We start from the raw sequence: 22,437 nt of genomic DNA on the forward strand, positions 1-22,437 counted from the left end.
TCCCCTCCAGCCAAACTTCATCTGTTGCCAAAAGTCACTCAAGCATTTTTCTGCACGGGGCATACACCAAGCAGAGCGTCTGGCTCACAAGTACTACCCCACCTGACCAGTGACCCATTCACCGTTTCACCGGGTGATGATGGGATCCATATGGGTTCAATTACAGATTTTTTTTTACTTTTTATGGAGGGAAAAAAAGCCTCTGCCTGAGAACATTTCTACATTTATAGAAAAATTCAGAAGTCATCCAGTTATGTGAAATTAGTGCCAGAGACCTGCCAAGAACAACCAGAGTCTTGGTTAAGTAATGGGATTTTAATGCCTTGCTCATGGGGCTCATGCATAATATTCAGTCGGGAATAGCTGATTTACTCTTTAGAACCGCATCTGGCACGCTGGTTGATGTAACAGCTTAGAAAATTGATCTAGATTTAAATTAAACCTTTAAAAGGGAAATTACATTACAACAAATTACGTAAATACAAGTTCATTACAATGGAAAAAAGAAATGTTTTAAGAAAAGTATCAAAAATGTTCAAGTGCTCAAAGTATTGAGAATGTCTTTTTATTTCAATTAATTTAATAATCAGGTAAAAATCTTCTTCAGATGCTTGTTAAGATTTCAGAAGTTTGGCTACCTAAGGAAAGCATTTGAGGAAAAAACATTTTATGGTAAGTATAAAAAAATAACGCTTAACTTAAAAACCGACAGATTGTATAAAATATATTTGGCAAATTTACAGTGTCTTTGAAATGAAAAACTCAGAGGGACACACTTGGATTACTGTCACAGGCGACTTACTAAACATGCAGTGCTTTGACTTCAATGCCTCCTCATCAACAACCACGTGCCCATCAATGAGGTGAGTTTAACACGGTCATTGAGTCTTTATGCGATTTTATTTATCTGTTTCTTTTTCCTCCTCATGGTAGATGAATAAGCAGAGAGAGAAAAGAGAAACTGAGGATGATACCAACAGCAAAAAAAAAAATAAAGTGAGAAACAAAGACTCACTGCATCCATCCTCGTCACTGTGGTCCCCGCAATCGTTGTCTCCGTCACACTGCCACTGGGCTGGGATGCAGGTACACTCCCCGAATGCACTGACCGCACACGTAAAGTGGTTCCTCCCACATGAGCACTCAGTGCTGCCCTGAACTCCTGCGCACACACACACACACACACACGAAGAGAAGATTAGAGTTTATCGCACATGCTCAGGTTAACTCAGGCACTGGAATTCATATTACCACAAAATGATTCTGCCAGATATACATAATAACTGTAAAGTATTGAGACAGGGACTTTTATCCCTGCCCGTGACCTCCTGCTTTGTTTCTCGCTTTAATCTTGACACTCCTCAGCTGCTCCCTGCTTAGTATGTTGGATAAAAGCCTGAGAATGCCACAGTTTTTTGTTATAAACAAAAACACAGTTTCTTTCACTTTAATGTAATTTTCTGTTTCATAACTCTCAACAGTAAACTTTAACAGTAAACACAGTAAACTAGGACTCTGAATAGATTCAGTATAACCTTGCTTCTGAATTTTATGCTCTGATATCTGTCATATCTATTTTACAGAGTGATCGAAAGACTGTGCTGCTCATGTAAAAAGACGCTCCTTAGCTGCAGAAATAACAGAAGCACATCAGTGCCTTGGTATACACATACAGCACTGCAATGGTTAGTCACTCAGTTATTCAACACATACTGAATATATTTGTTGTTTTTAGTGTTTTAATATCCTTGATTTGGAAAAGGTTTCACGTGCAAATCTTTAGTCCTCCCTCTCACAAACCACTTTGATATAGAATAAAGTAAAATAAGCTAAAAGGGTCGTGTTATATCAAGTCAGCGAGGCCAAGCATCTCGAAGATTTTCAGCTCCCAAAATGACAGAGTAATTAAACTTTTCAAGGATGTGTGATTGTGCATTTGAAAAGCTGAGACCATCTCCTCTCAACACATATGCCTTACTGAAATATCTAAGCTATGTGGTGATGCAGAGGCCACGTGTTGCTTTCAGCTGAACTGGGCTTAATATGCGGGAGAGAGTCTCGGGGAGTAAAGTCTACTGTTAAGTTTAAAGTGAGCTAAACAACAACAAAACAAGCTACGATACACAGAAAGTCTGACTCATTTCAGCTCCTGAGAGCGATGATGTTTAGAACATCTGTATGTGTACACATGTCCTGTGGTGTTTCCAACTGAAATCCTCTGTGATAAGTAGGATGGGTGTCTTTTAAAAGCATCAACAAGTGACTGAGTAAATTTTCCCCCTGAAGTTTCTTCCTCAAAAAACAAAACAAAACCCCTGACAGTGAAATATGCATTGTTGTTGGACTGTACTGACACTAATGATTAACAAAGTGATTGATGAGTTCTGTGTGCTAAAAACTGATAATTTAGTCAATTTACTCATCTGACAGAGAAATCACTAAAATGTGACTAAAGACTGAAGTTTATTATGTTTAGGTTTTTCTTTTTAGGTCGACTATCAGTGAAATGAGCATGTTCTGAACTATTGAATCCCCATTCAGTGGACTGAGACAGCCTTCCAGTGTTTATGACCAATCTCTTGTAACAAGCTCAACTTTTATTGTTACAAAACATATGCTGTAAAAAGAGTAATAAATAAATATGCAAATAACATACGAGAAATGTAAATGTGAAATTTACATTTCTATTCAGAACACAATTGAACACTGAACTGTAATACCAAGCTAATATGTAGCATTACAGTATATACCGTGGCTTTTCTCTCAAGTCAGAGTTGAGTCTCCATCTTCAGTGCACCCAATTATACATTCCCTCAAATATCCCTGCGTAAATAAACACAAAACATCTAAAAGAGCAGGGGACAACATTATAGCAAACCAAGCAGGCGGTTGCTTCAATTGTGGAAACTTGCACACTGCCGAGTGCAAAAAACTTTTGCATATTTTTTGCAAAAAGGTGCAAAAGTTATACTTCAAATAATTTACTCATCAATATTTTTTTTCAGTTACATGGCATTTAGCTAGCTTACATTTAGTTAGCAATTTGCCAGTGTGACCGCTACAGCAATTTATCACAGCAGCCAGTTTATTTTTAGGGTGGTTACTGCAATGTTGAATACACCAGTGGTCCCACACACGAGTCAAAGAGAATGTCAAAGCTTGTATCTTGTGGCGGTCCAAGAAGGAAAAAGAATTATATTTACGGTACACTGAATGTAGACATGCTGATTCAGAACATTGTTAAGCACGGGAATAGGCGGTTTTATTAATATAGGCATACAGCAATTAAAATATTAAATAGTAATAACATTTTTATGAAAAAATAACATGGAAATACTAAAATAAAAATACAGTAGTAAGCAGATGACGGTATTATACTGTAAAGCTCAGAATCTACAAGTAAACTACAAAATAACCAATAAAATCTACACTGAACTTAAAAAAAGCAAAGAAAATTTTGATCTATAAAACATCTTCAATTTATCTCTGTTGCAACACGGTTGATTAGATGGATCGAATATAAATATCAGTTACTATCCTTTTATGTCATACACTGGGCATCTGTATACCAATAAACACTGGGTCTGATTTACTACCACAAAAAAGGAAAAGAAGGAAGAAAAAAAAGACACCACATCTTCAGACACATCACAGCAAACCATAACCAGGGGAGGAAATAAATAAAGGTTTCCCGTTTTGCTCTCACTTTGAAGCCCATTAATGGCCATCTGTGCGTGTGTGTGTGTGTGTGTGTGTGTGTGTGTGTGTGTGTGTGTGTGTGTGTGTGTGTGTGTGTGTGTGCGCGTATGTACACGTCTGTTTTGCTGAAGCTGGCCTGCCGCAACAAACCCAAAGTTTCTTGGAGCACGCATACGAATGTGTGTGCGTATGTGTGTGTGTGGTTCCTGGCCTCCTCACAAAGGCATCAGTCAACCCAGGAGGGCCTGGCAGAGAGAGCTCAGTAACCTTCAGATCCCTCCCACAGCACTAAATTAATGGCCTCTTTCTTTTCATTTCCCTCTCTCCCTTTCTTTCGCCTCATTCTTGTCTTTCCATCATCTCCTCTTCACACTTTCCCCTCAGATACCTCCATTATTCCCCCCTCTTCCTTACCCTCTGCTAGACAACTCTTCATTTACATCCTGTTACATTTGTTTTCATTTTCATGAATGCTCTATAATTCCTACAGTCCTCAGACCCTAGGAGTGGGACATTTACTCTCAGAAAAAAACAAAATGGGGCTATCAAAGACAGACTACCTGTCTGCTGGACAGACTGGGGTCTGAAACTCCCTGTGTTAAACTTTTCAGGTTGACACGGATCACTTATATTGGCTTTGTAGCGTTAAGCTTATGCGTATTTTACTCAGATGTGAGTGTGGGCTTGTACTGAGCTAAATTAAAGTGTGCGAGCTGGAGCAGAAGTCTTGTCAACATGAAACCACATCACAGGCCGCACATTTGTCAAACATACTTTGAAAAGCATAGGTCACTGGCTTCAACCGCAGCCAAAGAAACTTATTGACTATAGCAGGAAGCAATCAACCACACTGTCTTACACAGTCTCACATATTTCCAACCGCTTAGATCAGGGGTGGGCAATCTCAGTCCATGAGGGCCAGTGTCCCTGCAGGTTTTAGATCTCACCTTGGGTCAACACACCTGAATCACATGATTAGTTCGTTACCAGGCCTCTGGAGAACTTCAGGACATGTTGAGGAGCTAATTTAGCCATTTAAATCAGCTGTGTTGGTTCGAGGACACATCTAAAACCTGCAGGGACACCGGCCCTCGTGGACTGAGATTGCCCACCCCTGGCTTAGATGGTGTGGCAGTCTAGAAAATGTTCAGATACAGACACAGTAACATCATCAATATTTCAGTGTCAGACTGGACAAAAACTGCCTGTAGACTGAAAGAGTTCTGGTGAAGGAAAGACTGTATCACATGTTCCTGTAATATAAGAGCCGTTGTTTTACAATGTTGCCAACACTATGTCACAAACAAAAAGTCACACTGCTGAGGTGTAGCAAATGTGCTTTATGGTACTAATACCCTTGACACACAAAGCTATCAAACCAGAAAATCAAGTCATCTAATGTTCATCCTGTGAACTGATGTGAACATGGAGCAAAATGGAAAAAATAAAATCTTAAGGGTTAAATGCCAGTAAATACAGCAAACGTTCGTGTAACCCCGTCAGTGAAAGTAATCACAACTTTAAAACCAAAAATGTATGAAGCGAAGAAGATGCCGATGTTCCTCGATGAGGCTTATGATGACGGGTAAATGCTCGGTCAGAGGGCATACAAAAAGACATTTATACCGTCTATAATGAGAGGGTGAACCTAGCAGGAAAATAAAGAGGGAATCATCACCCCTAGATTGTTATGTAAGGCTGCAGACAAAAAAAAAGTAACAAAACAAACACAAACACTATGCAGCAGCCAGGCCTAGCAGGCCGGTGCTTTCAAGAGCGCCAGCATGACAAGCCTCTGATGAATCACACAGATAGCAGATCACAAGCTGGGCTGTTTTCTAAAGACAGAGGATCACTTTGAGTTGTAAGCACAAGTTTAGCAACAATACATCATCTGAATAAAGGCTGAGGAGCACGTACAGTATAATCACCTGAAATGTGAGTTTGGAAAACTGATAGCAACAAGTTTCAGACACAGAAAGCTCCAAAACCAGTATCAACTTTTTTTAAGGGAAATTCCTTGATATTATCAAACTTGTAGACTTTCAAAAGGTTTCCAACAAAGAGAATCTGGATTGTGACTGTGATTGTGTGGGTGATTGTGAGTGTGTGTGTGTGTGTGTGTGTGTGTGTGTGTGTGTGTGTGTGTGTGTAGCAGAAGCTTTGCTTTGTTTAGTGTTACTCAAGGATAGACGTTGGTCTAAATGTACATGTAGATATTTTTAAGCTATATCCTGCTCTGTGGATTGGTTTGACAGTCATTTTTGAGCAGAGACACAGATAATTAATCTCTCCCATCACCTGCTGCTGGTAGAGCCCAGTGTGTGAGTTGTGACTCAGGAAAGAAAAAAAAAAAAAAAAAGACCTCAGGCAGAGAAAAAGAAACCAAAGACCACCAAAGATCCTCCACTGCCGGTCACTATGGCCTTACACTGTCTAAACAGGCCTGGTATGGAACAAGACAGGTGGTCCCCAAAAAGGTAAACACAGACAAAATCCCACAAACCAACGTGGATGCCATGTTTAAACCCAGACCCACCTACAGCAAGGACCGAGCCGGAAGCTGGGGTGGCGCGAGAGCCTCAGATCTAACCAGGTGGTATATTCAAGCTATGTTTCACCATTTTACAATTTGCTGTTGTTAAATAGCTCAATGACGAGTGTGAAGTGTTGAAGAGAGAGCAGTTGGGCCAAAACACACAATGGTAACTCTGGCCTGGAGAGCGGGTGGCCACATGCTTTGAACAATGTCAAAAGGCTGCCAGTTAATTAGGCGTGGACCTCCCTGGAGTCTACCTGGAGGGTCGGCGCGGTATCTTTTTTGCAGTGCGCGAGTGCGTGGCTGTAAAAAAGTGATAAGCAGGAAATTGGGTTTGGGCAGAGGGATGGGGGTTGGTGGGGGTGAATCATCTGATGCAGAGTATAGGAGGGGAGCGCACAAGGAAGGAGTCCGGCCTTTTGTGTGCGTCTTCTGTTCTTCCTGCCACCCTTCGGCTGCTGGTGCCGCGCTGTAAAAGCACAGCTTAAGAGAGAAACAGCTGCGACTCAGCGTGTCAGCAACTGTTCAGCCCGAACCATCCAAAACCGGCCACATTCATGCAGCACTGCGCAGCGCTGCATACTGAGAATGGACACAACTGGCGTCCCGGCTTGCTGTCGGCCAACAGCGTCCAGCATTCGTCACTCCTCGCCGCGTGAGACTGCGGACAGAATGAGACGCCTGACTGCTTGCATACACGGAAAAGCTGTTCACCTGCAGTGGTTCTCATTCATGACTGACAGAGAACAAGAGAGCTGCAATGCTGTTTTGGCTTCCTGAGGGAGACAAACTTCATTATCAGTATATTCGGATTTTCCTAGGCCTAAATGACCCATCCTTAGTACACAGTAATATTTCTGCAGTAAGTAATCTTTTTTCTAGCATATACAAGCTTATCCAAGTTTTAATTTCATCCCATTTCAATCCCATCTTCTATTTAAATTGGCTTTATATCCCAATACAAAAGTGTCTGAAAGAACATAAATCAAATTTACACGCTCTACAGATTCAACCAGATGGTTATTACCTTTAAAAGAAAAAAAAGTCTGAATGTCTATAATTTGATAATCTGTGAACAAGACAAGATCAGAGCAGAAAAGTACCGTAGTTTTCGGGTTATAAGCCGCTACTTTTTCCCCACACTGTGGCTTATACTGATTTGCGGCTAATGCATTTTTTTTCCATGCGGCCAAAAACATTTTGCCTGGTAACAGTAGACCAATAAAATTGATAAGTAGTATATATACGGTATATATTTTTACCGGTTGTTAAGAGACGTTGTAATGTTGTTTGTGCACTGTTGCGTAAAAAAACATAAGCAACGTAATTTGTGTGTTAAGTATACGTATGTATTGGTAAAGGTAGCCGTGTTACAGGCGCTGTTCGAGGAAAAAAAGCATTTTTTGTATGTTACCATAACGTTTATGTTACCTTACGGATTAAATTAAATGTTAAAAATCCTCACGTGTAATATTTCTGTGTAAATATCTCATATTATGAGTGAAACGCATACGGCTTAAAATCCGGTGCGGCCTGTACAAGTACAAAATTGATTTCCTTTCTAAAATTAGAGCATGCGGCTTTTAATCAGGTACGCTCTGTAGTCCGGGAATTACGGTAATATTTGCTGCTAGAAAACGTCGTTTCTTTTCCCACCTTTCTGCAAAAGGAAAGCTTCTACAGTACAACAGATTGTCTGCGTGACACCCTGTAACAGCTCGACCAATCAATTCAGCTTCTTCCTGCCCATGTGATGATAGTAAATCAGATAACAGCTGCACTTTCAGCTCCGCTTTGGTCTCATCCACTTTTCTGGCTATCTGGTAACTTTCCGCCGTCTGGTCTGGGACAGGTGGCTCATACTTTTTGTTTTCTGCGGCCGCTGCTGAAAACACGGCCGATGACAGTGGTGAAACTGAACCGCACATTAAATGGCCCGTAAAACCAAAACAATACACTTAAAAAGTTTAAAATGGTCCATAAAGACTTGATGATCATTCTCAGAGGATTTATTACCTTTCAGTTTTTAGACTCATAGAAAGAAATCGATTAGTGGTGCATTTATGAATATAAACTGCGTACCTCAGGCTATGAGCCCTTTCTCGTGATCTGGATCTCTCTCTTTCACGGCATATGGAAGCTGTAAAGCTGCTACCAACACTCAAAGAACACATTCACTGAATTCTCTGTGGTCACCATGGCTCCGGGTTATGCTGACCTGGCTTCATGATGCCGAACAGCTCATCATCCCTGCCAGTACCTCTCCTTAACATCGGCTCATCTCCACCTACTAATTTGCCGACTGTAGGTCAGACCGCCCTGATGTGGCAAGCCGTAACCACAGCAACACATGTTGAACCGTGCTGGGGAAAGGAAAAAACAAGTGTGGGGAACAACATGTTTGAGAAGTCATATATATGCAAAGCTTTATAAGCTTAAAATGCTGTCAACATCCAGTTTGTGCACTCGAGTATGTAAACAAAGTAGCAGACAAACAAGCTTAGAGCTGACGTCAAATCTTTCTGGACAGCTCCGTCATCACCAGCTCATCCTCCTGGTTTGCTCAGTAACACACACACACACACACACGTGCACACACACGCACAGAGACAGGCAGGACTGTCTGAAAACGAGGCAGTTGGTCCAGCAGCGGGGTTCTTTTCGCGCCTGCTCATCTCAGACTTTCATTAATAACACCAGTCTTATCACACTGCAGCTCTCAGTCACTTTTTTATAACATAACTCAGCAAGAGGGTGTGTGTGTGTGTGTGTGTGTGTGTGTGTGTGTGTGTGTGTGTGTGTGTGTACACTTAGCCAATCATTGCCTAATAACTACATGTCACCTAAAAGCATGTGGGTGGATACTGTCCTTCATTCCCTTAAAATGAACCAATTCAACTTAATGACACACACAGTGAACATTACCCTGTTGCCGGTGAAGTTTTATAAATTAAAGGCTATAGAGGGAAGCTGTGTACAGTACATTCACCCACAAACACACACACACAGACAGTGTCATGCAAGGCCAGTCGGCAGTCTCCCTCTGAAGTCACTTCAAAGATAACTCTCTTGGCCAGGGATGAGTGGACGGCCGCTGAACAGGCATGTGAGTGGACATGAGGTGGGGGAGGATACATGCAAGTTTGTTTTCTTCACTGAAAAAGAGAAAAGGAGATTTCCTTTTACAGGGAGTGTGCGCAGTACTATACATTTCATTTTCTGAGGCTGAAACCGTACTGTGAGGACTCCGGCTGCTCGGCACTGCACTTATGTGGTTGGGGGTCCCAATAACTGTGTGCATGCGTTCATGCGTATGTGTTATATACAGGATTTGAATGACAGAAGGATTCAGTGCAGTAATCAAAGCAAAAACACTTGAAAAATCCATCAGGACAACCTCCATTTCCTCCATTTCCTTCACTACAAAGATGTTTTTGAGGCTTGATGGGAAACCGGATGAGAGTTTCTCCACAAGGGTGACACACGTGTGCTGAAAGGAGTTGACGGTGATAATGAAGCCGTTGCACAGAATGGTGGAAACACAGGCAAGGCAGAAGAAGAGCTGCAGGTCTGACAGTTGTAGGCCTGTGTGGGAGGACTCCTGTGGTGTTTTTATGAAGAGTGGGTGAGAAAGCAACAGTGTTGTGTGTGGAGTCATAGAGGAGGGCAAAGACACAGAGAGTGAAAATCTGGTTGGCTTGTTTAAAAGCAGCAGTGTGAACAATTCCGCTGAGATGAAAAGGTTGCACAAAAGAAAGGGCACTTGCAGTGCTTTCAAATAATTGAAATCATATAAAAAGATGCTCCTGTGGAAATAACAATCAATAATTGCTGCCTGTCTCTCATTGGATGCCATCTCCACCAGCAGCTAGCGACAATAGTTTTGTTCTCCTCTGCTGCCGGGGTCAGCTCTGAGGAACCCCTCGTGAAGTCGTTCAGCAGTTGCAATCCAAGCTGGTGCAGGTGGAGCACATCAAGTCAGAGGATGAGAGAAACTACAGAGAAGGGCCAAGGCTAGCTACATAGGAGCAACTGAACCTTGAAAATAAAAGCAAGAGGCAGTATCCACTAGTAGACCAATCATGCAGATTTCATTCTCAGAGAATGGAGGGGGGGTTAATGAGAGGTTAAATATACCGGGAAAAGTATCATCAATAATTTTCTGGCACTAAATGAAAGGTTTGAAGAAAAGGTTCAGCAGTTTCTCACGTCTACAGATTAAAGAGCATCGCTGCAGTTAGAGTGAGAGCATAAAATCGTGTCACGGCTTTAGCACCGATAGGACTGTTTGAATGTGCGTGCGTCTGTGCATGTGTGCATGCATGTGTCAAGTCCGACAGTGTAAACACAGCAGAGCTCTGAGCTCTGTCTCTGGCTGTGAACGCTGCACTTGCTGGGTAATGTGCTGAGCTAGCACTTGGTGTCCAAGCCTGCTCTAATCCACAGATTGACTCTTTGGCCAACTGACATGCCCCCCTCTTCCCATTGTCACACACACACACACACACACACACACACACACACACACACACACACACACACAAAATTCAAATCATACTCATTCCAAACACCAAAATCCCCCAAACAGGGGCCTCTGCCAGTGATTCACAGGTCACAGCATCAAATGAGCCCCTCTTTCCTTCCTGAGAAGAGTTCCATTTACTAGCCGGGGTTCAATTTTTAATAGCCATTCCAGTATATATGTGGTTTTCCACTAATCATTATATGTAGAGGTCCTCCCTACAGGCCTCTGAGTTGGCATTATTACCAGTGTTCATTAGTCAATTCAACAGTTAATCAACTGAAATATTTTAATGATCATGGCTCCTGAGTACCCACAGCATTTTAAACTGGTAGCCTTCAAGCCATTGGCTGGCTAAAGAACTAGGGTTTGATGGTTAAGAAAATAGTAACCCTTCTTCAGTACCAGTTTCACAGCTCTCCTGACAAAGTTCAAAGATTGGACTCTGGCAGCGTGAGGAATTTTTCAGTACTATATTACATCTGTCAGGTGAAAAACAGTACACCAAGTTGTGAAACTCGCTAAATATTTGCGGAATGGCAACGGAAGCCAAGACGAGATAAGACAGGACGTCAGGGCCAAAGTCTGGCCCTGAGGGGAACAGAATGACATCCGGCCAGTGCTGTGTTCATGGTGCATACATTACTACTCAAAACAAAATTTAACAGAATAACATATCTATACCCAAGTATGCAAATCTGAAAAAACAAACAAACAAACAAAAAAAAACCCTGAAGCTAAACCAATTGATCCACTTTCCATGTTTCCAGCCGATAGAAGCAGCAGAAACTAGTTAGCTCAAATCAAAATAGCTGAACCCACCGTTGTAGGTAATCCAGAGTATAGGCAGAATATACTCAGATATGTGGACGACGTAAAATGGCTGTCTAAAGTCTGAAAACTCTCAGCAGAAGTTTTACATATTTTTATTTCTGCTTGTATGCAACGAGATCACATCCAATCCAGTGGAGTCAGTTTCTTTGCGCTACACGAGTTGCCTGGAGAAAAACACCTGATCTTCACCCTTCTGTGCAACACCCCCAATTCATCAAACTGTACACGCAGATCATATTTTACCCATGCCCCATTTAATTCTGCCGCTGCACACATCAGAGCACCTGAATAAATTACACATGTAGCCAGTGCCAGCTAATTTTGTCATCTGTACAAACATTCATTTGAGATGTGTAACGCACCAAACAAGCACAGCACTCTCTCGAACAGACTTCAAGGCAGTGCCTCATGCCAGATCAGTATTAGCAGCTCAGTTCTGTCCATGTCTGTGAATGTGAACTCACACTGAAGGGATAAGTGTAATAAGAGGAGATTATTCCATGTGGGCAAGCTGTAACTCACTTTATGGGCTTTGACTGGATGAGGAGAGCAGGCGCTGGGGTCCAGCTCTGTAATATCCAGTTATAAACTGACGCAGCATGAAGGGCTCCACTAACCTCCCCCACACTGGCACCAGAGCCTCTATGATGTTAACATTTGGGATTTGGGGCAAAAATTGGGCTTGTAAAATTTCAGATCTCCGAGTGAGAGTTTGCCAGACTCCGTAAATTCAACTCTTTGTTTTCTACATCACTCCAGTGGTCGGCCATTAAAGTGAGCTGCCATATTAGGAGGCTTCAAACAAAGACACACATGTAAAAGACACTTATTTCTGGGCAAGACTCAGTCTGGCAATTAAATCTCTGATTACCAGTCATACTAGTCAACACAGATTTGAAAACAGCTGGACTCCCCCCCCCATCCAAGAAAATAACACTATCCATGGTTTTATTACACAATAAATCAATGCTCTTATTTTGAAAGTTTAGTTCAGTAAACATAGGCCCTTCCCGTTGCACATTGCCATACTGGCAGGCTAACCAGTGGTGGTTCTAGATATCATTCAGCGTCTGCGCCAGCCAATGAAATCTCTAGTTATTAGTGAAATAAAGAGTTTGATGTAAACTAGACAGACTAAGTAAAAATCATACTCTCACTAGGTAGGCCAAAAATTTGTTGACAATATCGGCGATTCTCTGAATATCATTTGGATTTACGGCTGTTTGATATAACGATATATATCAGATGATATATCGTTTCATTTTACACTATCGTTTGTTTCGTGGTGTTGCAAAATAAACTGTTTACGGCAATATTTTTTCATCGTTTTGATGGTCACTGTAGTGGCTATATTAATTTCTCTCTCTTTCTCTTATATTTAATATAACCACACCACAGACGGACAAGCGTCTGTTTTTATGCGTTGTCGTTAGCAACAACGACGGTAAAGGTTTTTCCCCACAGCATGCCGTGTAATAAATACTCACAAACAGTGGCCATTAAACTTATGTCTAAAAATGTATAGTTTCATGCATCAGTTAAAACACTCGACTCCAGGTACATGACGCCCAGCTGGAAACACTTCACGCAAGTCAAGCTGCCCGAGATTCACAGAATTTACAGAAAATGTTAAATTTTTGTGATTTATATCGTTATCGGGAAGTAGAGCTGGGCGATAGAACGATAACGATATGTATCGCGATATAACTTTTACTCGATAGAGAAATTAAGCTATCGCGATAGACCTCGCCGCTCTTGTCCTCTTAAAAAAAAAAAAAAAAAAAAGGTCAGCCAATCCAAATTAAGTAGCGCAGAGCCGAACCAATCACAGCCGCAGCGTCACGTCGCGTGACTTGTTACGTACAGCACAAGTGCCAAGCCGCACGTGTGTTTGTTTGGAAAGCAGCCAGCGGGTAATGGAGCCAGCGCGTAATGGAGGAAATGAGTGTGCCGACTAGAAAAATCAACCGAGCGTGACCGAAGAGAAAACAGATGATGGTTCCAATGCCGGAGAGATTGTCAAACGGAAGAGCCAGAGAAGTTCCGTAGTGTGAAGGTATTTCGGCTATTTCAAGTCTGACAAAAAACAGAGTAGCGTGCACTGTAAATTGTGCCGAAAGCAAGTCTGGAAATACAATAAACTGGTGCATACGTCACACTGTGCGCCACGTTATTGTTTCGGTGAAATTAATTTCTACAATACTGTTACTGTTAATTGTACTCTCTGCAGTGTTTAAATGCTTACACATACACACAGTTACTGTCCCTCCACACATACGACTCGGTTCTGCTTCTATGCCCCAGCTTTGTTTACTTTTTCCCACCGAGGCTTCTAGACTTCTGATTGGCCAACATTTCTGCACGGTTAGGAATCTAGCGCCACCTGCTGCTTTGGCATGTTCATAGCAGCGTTTTCCTTCATTTCTGCCTTTTATGTGTGGACGGGATTATTTTTTAAAACGAAAACGGAAAATCTCCGTTTTCAAAAATACCCGTGTACGTGTGGACGTAGCCTCAGTCTCTGACTGGAAGCGCTAATTCGTCATTCGGCTTTTGTCAGACTAAAGTAACTGTTAAAACTGTTTGAAAAGCTCAGCTATACAACAAGGAGAGATTGAGAATTTCCTTTTAGTTCTCAGTTTATTTGATATTGACAAAAGTTAGTCAGTTTTGTCTGTTCTTCTGTAAAACAAACTAAGATTTATTTTTAGAATTAATATTTTGTTTCTAAGTGGAATTGACAATTTAGTCTGTTTCGTTTGTTCTATTTTGAAACTTAAACGCTTTAGCGGCTGCCTTTTGTGTAGTTTGCAATATTTGCCTTTATTTATCTGAAAAAGTCTCATGTTCCTTAAGTACATCTACCCTGTTGAACTTATTATGGGAAATAAATATTTAAATAAAAACAAGCTGCTGATTATTTCACATTTTATTTGTGAGCAACGGCACATTTAAATCTTACAAATATAGTTATTTGGCTTATATCGTGATAGATATCGTTATCGCCTGAAATGAAAAAAACATATCGTGATATGAAAAAATCTCATATCGCCCAGCTCTATCGGGAAGATAGATGTCTTATATCAGGATATGAGATTTTGGTCATATCGCACAGCCCTATTTGGATTCATTTTCTATCCTCCTCTTCTCCAATGAAGAAGATCTTAAATGTTTAGAAACCTTGTAGGACAGCCACCCTGGACCCTACGGGACAACAAACCCCTGAAGCATTCCAGAGGCGGTGGGAGAGCGGAGAGTTTTTTAGGGCGATGGGGGTGGAGGGATGTTAAATTGGTGACTTGGAAGACAGAGGCTTTCCAGAAGCGAAGCGGACAACCTGTGGTTGGGGTTGAATTCTTTCCCTCTCTGGCTCCTTTTAGAAAAGAGGAGAAAACAGCAAACACAGACCCCTCCATTCACAGTAATTTATCCCTATGACCAGGCCTTCTTTACCGGCAGCAATAGCCCCCTTCCGGGGCTGCCCAGCAGGATGCCTGCGAGTGGCGTGTGAAACTCTCCTGTCTCCTTCAGCTCAAAAGGGAAGGATGAACAATGGCCCTTGCCAGGCACTGGCTCTGAACAATCCCTCACTCTGCTTCACTCTCTGCTTTACTTTCTCTGTCTCTAAAAGCAACCACAAGCTATTCCTCTCAGAGCACACATTCCTTTATCCATCCAATATACTGTCCATCAGAGGCTGGTTCCTGTTACCTGAAAGTCCTCGCCTGCATTTATCCCATCCACTTGTCTTTGCCTCAAACTTTATCATCGCTCTTGTTGGTTAACACACAGAGACACACTGTGTATCAACATGAAAGGCAGCAAGAAGCTCCCCACATTTTTCGGGGTTCTCAGGACCTCATGTGACCCTCCCACTAACCCAATCATCAAAACGTGGGCAGCTCACCATCGCTGTGCCTTAGCCCAACCATCTTTCCACCTTTGAATAAAGCCCTGCTGGATCTTTCCAGCCTGAAGGCGTTTGGATCTGACTCAGAGAGCGAGTGAACAAAGCAATTATTGGTTTGATCAGAAGCATATTTGCCTGAGACGAAATTACGACTGATTTTGATTTACTGTACCCCATGTGAGATTTCCACAACACATGGAACCCAACAGTGAAAACAAAGAAAATGAGTGTGGACAGTGAGGCAGCTTTGTGCCATTACAATAAACGCCACAGCAAGTCTTTCTCCCCAAGGCCGAGGATGTTAGCGAGTAAGCTGGGCCTCTGCGAAACATGTGGCTCATCACTTCATAGGGCGACTGTCCAACTGGCTCCAGGCTGAGAAACAGGCAAACTGCATGTCAGTCTGATCAATCAAAAAGAAAAAGAAGTGTTTCTGAACCCCTCTGTGGGAGCCAGCAGTTGGGGGAAAGAAATGTGGACAGTTTCCCGACAGAAAAGCGCCTCAGAAACAATCTGCACAACTATTGCGGGAAGCCATTTTCTCCCCAGCACTCAACCATTCACCAGCGGCTCCTACAGAGCTATTGAGCATTCACCAGGCACCTCCACATCCCCGACAAGCGCAACAAAAAGCATTTTAAAGTAACACTCCCCGCAGTTCCCACACTATTTCACCTGTCAAATGCTTACAAAACAGTCGAGGAAGGCCAAATTCTCCTCAGGGGCACTACAGCGCACCTCTTGCCAACCTCAGCCCCACTAAAGATGTTGTTACTTCTCCTAAAGAAAGAATACACAATAAATCTTTCCCACCTACTATCACGAACAACTATTCTGAGCCTCAAGGCCCAGACGGGACCTTGCACCTTGACAAGCATCACCTAAAGTAGAACAGGAAACCTAAAGAAAGCATTTCCTCATGGAGCCAGACTGTCAGCGCTCAGAGAAAAAAAAAAGGATGAGTCATCTTGGGAATGATGCTCAGGAAATCAATAGAAACCAATTGTCTGTTTGAGGAAGGAGACAACAGAAAAAGGCAAAGAGAGGGCAGTGCTAGAAATTTGTTGTTGTGTTGTAGGAAATTAGAGGCATCTGCAGAGTCAGAACCTTGACCAGCTGACTGATCTTAAACTAGAAAGATATCAGGGTCTGACAGAGAGAGTAAGAGCAACTGTTGGCATCAATCATTTACTCGAGCCTTCATTCGGAATTCATAAGAACACAGCTCTGCAGGCGAAGGGTGGCGATGATACAGTCAGCTTCCAATTCAAAGGCGGTGTTGCCCTGCACGGAACAAACGGATTACTCCTATGGGCATGAAAAGGGATCATCAGAGAGAGAAAACTATGGTTATGGAGTTTTAACTTCTTAACTCAAACGCATTGTTCAACTTTTCAATGCAAATAGTCAAATGCACATATTGGAACCCTAATGTCTAAGAAATCATCTGAGGCAGCTGTATGTTATGTTATTTGTTTACCTCACTGGTCACAGCTTCTCAGTAAATGTGCAGCCCTCAATTTAACACTGATAGCAAAACTCCCACTGATGATACTTTTTTTTTTCCAATTTTCCACTGTGTGTGTAGGATGGAGAGGTACAGCTTCACTTAAGCTAATTATAGACATCTCTAACTGGTTTTGTTGCTATGCTGTGCATGTTCCATTTTCTGCGTAGCAGGAATGCGAAAGCACTTGATGTCTATAAACTAGAAGATGCAGAGGTTATTTAATAATAAGGTTTAATAATGTTGTTTTGAAACAAGGTATTCAGCGTCTGTCCTAATTCATGCCACCAGAGCATTCTACAGCACGACAGTTCGGATTAACTCCGGGAGGGAAAGTTGAACATGACAGAAAGCTTTTCACGCGTCTGGAAGGAGAAATGACAGCAGCCCACTCCGCTGCCCTAATAAACCTCCTGTTTAAAGAGACGACACAAATATTTGCTTTGTCAGTCTGCGGCGCTTAACCTGCCACAGCCTTCACATCACACTGCAGTGAAGATGCGAGTTATGGATCCCCTGAGGTTGGAGAATAATTATGCAACTGCACGATAACAACTGTCAATAGAGCATCAACCCCCATCAGAAAGCGAAAGAACAATGCCCATCAGAGTCCTGGTTTGTAGATGCTGCAGTCATCAAATTAGAACCTGATCCTATTTTTCGATTTTAGCTCCCCACCTTGATCAACAATAAAAGCTAAAACAATGAAGGGTTTTCGTGTCCCAAGCCGTTCTCCGTCATTTAATATCTGCCTTGGAAGCTGTGGTCCTATTTTAGACTCTCATAAAAGCAAAATTTGGATGTAACTCAATAAATGTTAATTTGGCCCGGGGCATTTCAGAAAATGAAGACATCAATCTTCATGCAGCAGCCCCCCCCCACACACACACACACACACCACCCCCAAAGACCCAAAAACAGCAGCAGTATAATGAAAGCGAGAGAGAGGAAATAACACAAGAGGAGAGTTTTATCAACATCACTCTTGTTTTAAAAGTCCAGGCCCTCTGTACACTTTTATTAAATCCATCTTTCAGGATGACAGGAAAAGCGGAAATGTCATAACAGGCCAAATCGCTAAACACAGATCCAATGAGGCAAAAAAGGAAACATTTACAAAATGTTTTAAACAGAGAAATGGTTTTGGCAAATCTATTTGGAGTAGGAAATCAAGACAACAAGACAAATATAGCTAAAGCTTTTTTTACCTGATATAACCCAAGTGATAAAGACCTACTTTATGTAACTGGATCTAAAGCTGGGTGGTTGTGGCTCTTTACAGAGGGTTTGTGGTTTGATCCCTGGCTGTATCCTTGAGCAAGATACTAAACCCTGATTGGCTCTGCAATGTATTCATCAGTGCGAATGTTAAACATGTTAATATGTAGAAAAAAAGTGCCATGTCCCCACATCAATGACAGAGTGACACAAAGTGTTTACATTCCCTAACACTGACACAAGCCCAAACACGCCTGAGAGCAAAAGCCACGTGCAAACCTCCGCTGACAATTTAGTGCCTAAAGATGGAGATCACTTCCATGTTATTGAAGTGATTTGGCAACAAAAGGTAAAAACCCCCAACAGCAGCGCAGCACAATACTTTCCAAAATATCCAAGAAAGCTGTTCCTGCTGAAGATGGAAACAACAAAACTTGTTTCACTCCTCCAGGCACAAAAAACACACTAGAGTAGAACCAGGCTGTGACGGCACGTGAGGAAGGAGGAAATGCCAACGGCTGGTGATGTGGGACCCAAATATAAACAAATGACCTGACCAGACATCACTGGAGCACCTGATAGATGCCCTCTATCTGACAGGAAGAGCAAATAGTGGATGCTAGTTACCAGTTCGGTTACATGGTGGAAAAGGAGCACTCTCAGCAGCTCAAGCCAGGATATAGAATTCCAGGTAAAAAATATTTTACAGTTTTACAATGTGACAACACAGGTCCACCCTAAATCATACCCCACTTTATCATCCTGGTGGACACTAATGCCAAGTGTAAAATACAAAATGAAGAGCATGTTGAACACAAAAACACCTGAAACTGAGGCTATAAAGCCACTAGGAAAGTGTTTACTAAGGTCATAGATTTAGGCAGCAGAGTCCCATACACTTTTATTTAACCAAACTTCATCAAGCAATCAGAGGATCTGCCCCACACTGGTCATAAGAAAGAAAATACAGGTTTAACACATTTTTCACTGGATATATATATAGAAGTAATACTAAAAAAATCTGTTAGGTGCTAATGAATTCAGAACACTGATTTGAGTCCCAGCTGATCTTTTGCTATTTTCATGCAAAGCAAAATATTTTCCCATGAGCCCTAGCTGCAAGACGAGAAGTTAAAGGTCAATCTTCCTCATTTTATTTTTACTGTATTTGCACTGTGAGCCCGACAAGTCTGTCTTGCCGTCTTGACATGTCTCACTTTAGATCCATTTGTTTTGGGCTTAGCCATAACAAAAACCTGAGAGACAGCCTGCCTTTCGGACAAATGGACTGACGGCGTAATATTTTACTCTTAGTACAGAGTGGATCGTTCTCCCGACACATACATGCCTCAATTATCCGCTCTGCTCTGTACTTGCCACACCTCCATCTCACTGTCCTGAATTTCCTTATTGGTGCCACAGCTCCTTCCCACCAGTCCTCTTCATTCTTCCTCCCTCCTTCTTATACCGTCTCTATGCTCCCTCTGAAGCTCTTCCCACAAGTATGTTATCGGTCCTGACTGATTTCAGACACCCTTGATTAAAAGAACGGCCCTGTCTGGGCCACTTTGACTCACACACACACCATGCAGGCAGAAGACCGGCAGAAGAAAGAGACGCTGCCCAAGGTCTGATCTTAGCGCCGGGCCTGTATGGGCCTGCCTGCCAGCTTAGATGCCTGCAGGGTGCTGGCCGCCATGCTTGAGAACACACACTCTGAAACACATGCGGCCTCCCCTGTTCCCATCAGTGAGCTGAATGTGGCATAACAATCATTTGTTAAGCGAAACTGTAATAATTGCCTGTTATTGTTGGCTGTTGTTGTTGCAAAGCAGCAAAGTTTTGGGGAAAAGTGATAATGACAGAGTACGCTGCAGAGTATGTTACAAAACACACAGATAAGACACAGATCAGGGTTATAAACTGACAGTGTTACTTTCAAGAATTAAATGTAACCTTTTTTTTTTCCTCTTTTTTTTTTGCCACTTCAGATTTTCATTGGCTGGCTGTCATGTTTTTTACTTAAGAAACAATTCTAAACTGAAAAGCTCTTCCTCTGTTTCTGCTGGAAAAAGCTGCAGACAAACAGCTTCTGTTGTCTGGAAGTGAGAGACAATGAACGTAACCCCCAGACGTGCCTAAAGAATTCAACCCGTAATGATTAAAGCAGTTTTTGGTAACTCATTGGCTTGATTTTGGTAATAGCACCCTCTGAAGCTGCCTGAAATGTCTTCCATCCATTCATGCACACACACACACGCACACACATTCAATTTAACATATAAAGCATGTGTTAGCACAGACAATAGCGATTTTCTTTTTACTTTTGCATTTTGTCTACTGCACTTTCCCCCGTCCTCCTGCCTCGTTGTCACAATTCGTACTGCCGTGTCTCTTCCTCGTTCTGCTGCATTTGAAGATTCTCCACACAACGTGAACGCGGCCCACTTTAGAGATGAAATGAAAGGGAGGAAAAAAACAAGACGATAAGTGCAGAGAGAGTTACAAACCACTGTGCTTTGGAAGAGAGGAATGTGGAGGAGGAACACTGGCAGCAATCGCTACTGATGGAATATTCTAGACTTTGATTAAAGACGGAATCAAAGGAGAAACTCAGACTTTCTCTTTTTGTTCTTCTTCTTCTATTCTACCAGCCTCCGACCTCGCCATCCCTCAGCCCAGATTTTTTTTAAGTCAAAGAAGTGAATGAAGCAGAGGATTGTGGGGAAGCAGGCAAGTTAAGAGATGCAAAAAAAAAAAAAAAAAAAAGCAATCCTTTCATGACTGCAGTGAGCTGGGAGATCAGATGTGTGCTGAAAGCAAGCATCATGTATTCACTGTATTCACAGCATCTGCGGGTGCTAAACAGAAGGAAGATGATGGTGATGAAGCGGCTGGGAGAGGAGGCTGGGGACGTAAACAAATTTGCTTTCTTTCTCTCTTTACAGATGATGCCGTTTGCTTTCTGACTTTTTTATCTTTTCTTTTTTTAAGTAATGAGGCTTTGAGGCAGACAGGTTTCAGCAGGATGCCAGCTTCATTGGTGTTTTTTTTTCCTAAAACAAATAAATAAATAAATGAAATATTCTTTTGTGGATCTCTTTCCTGCCCTTTCTTCAGTGACAGAACAGCATCTGCAGCAGCACATTCTGCTGGAACACGAAACAGCTGAGATTGGGAGCGATGTTTAATGAACAACCTGCTGATCCTCATCGGACCTGCAGGCAGACGAGCCCAGAGTTCTAAACTCTCCTCCTCTCTCTGCTGTCAACAACCTGATGACAAACAGAGTTCCTTTTGTGTAAGGAGAAAAAAATAGAAAAGAAATGCAACAATGAGACTGACCTCCAGACAGGCCAGAGAAATAAAACCTGTAATGATTAAAGGACCTTTTAGTAAATCATTGCCTGCTTTGCACTGCAAAACCCTCTCAAGTCTCCTGAAAGAATGGTAAAAGTGGAGGCGGAGGAACAGATAAAGAGAAGGGCAAGCTTTTCCCTTTTTCTTTTTTTAAGTGCAGCAGCCGGTGAAACGATATGTGCTTGAGGCTCATTAAGACGAGAGGCGCTGGATTCATTTAATCTCCCTGTACCCACAAAAAAAAGAAAGAAAAGAAAAACGCTTCACAATCGATCAGCTGTGGCCATCTAGGTCCTGATGGCAAAACAGACAGCCGCTCATGCACGTGCGCACGCACGCAGCTCTCGTTAACTTAACAAAACTGTTGCATTGGTCGTTCTCATTAAGTGAAAGACAGACGGACGTGTGATGCTCATTTAAGCTTTAAGACGAGGATTTAGATACACTCTCCCTCCTTGGTTTCATTTGCCTGGCATCATGCTCCTGCACTTCTGATCCGATTAGGATGTTTGGAGGTGTACAGCGCTGCCGCAATGAGATTTGGATTAGCGGCAGCTGAGGATTCGGGTCGGGAAGCATACATCAGACCTCGACTGGGGAAAAAAAAAAAAAAGAAAAAGGGAACAGAAGTTCACTTTAAATGAGGAAGCAGTTGTGTGCCAACTAATCTCACATCAGATAAAGACATAAGACAAGCTCAGCACTACTAAAATAATGAGATTTGGGAGTGCAGCAAACATTCCTGCAATGGACTCCAAAGGAACAGGAAAAACCACAGAGTCTACACAGCTGCAAACAGACACGTTCTTCTGAACTGTCTGAGAACTAAAGTGAAAACACTGAGCCTG

The 22,437-nt window shown here is 42.2% G+C and overlaps 1 protein-coding gene across 4 annotated transcripts in view; it reads right to left on the reverse strand.

The window, feature by feature from the left end:
* Nucleotides 1-22,437, reverse strand: part of lrp4 (low density lipoprotein receptor-related protein 4) — a 109,430-nt gene that overhangs the window by 61,643 nt on the left and 25,350 nt on the right. For all 4 annotated transcript variants that reach the window (XM_080884062.1, XM_080884061.1, XM_080884063.1 and 1 more), the window contains exon 2: nucleotides 1,016-1,162. In XM_080884062.1, the coding sequence (XP_080740188.1) occupies nucleotides 1,016-1,162 (147 nt within the window). The remainder of the gene's footprint in view (nucleotides 1-1,015; nucleotides 1,163-22,437) is intronic.

This window comes from Rhamphochromis sp. 'chilingali' (assembly GCF_963969265.1).
Source record: "Rhamphochromis sp. 'chilingali' genome assembly, chromosome: 6".
NCBI classification, from domain to species: Eukaryota; Metazoa; Chordata; class Actinopteri; order Cichliformes; family Cichlidae; genus Rhamphochromis; species Rhamphochromis sp. 'chilingali'.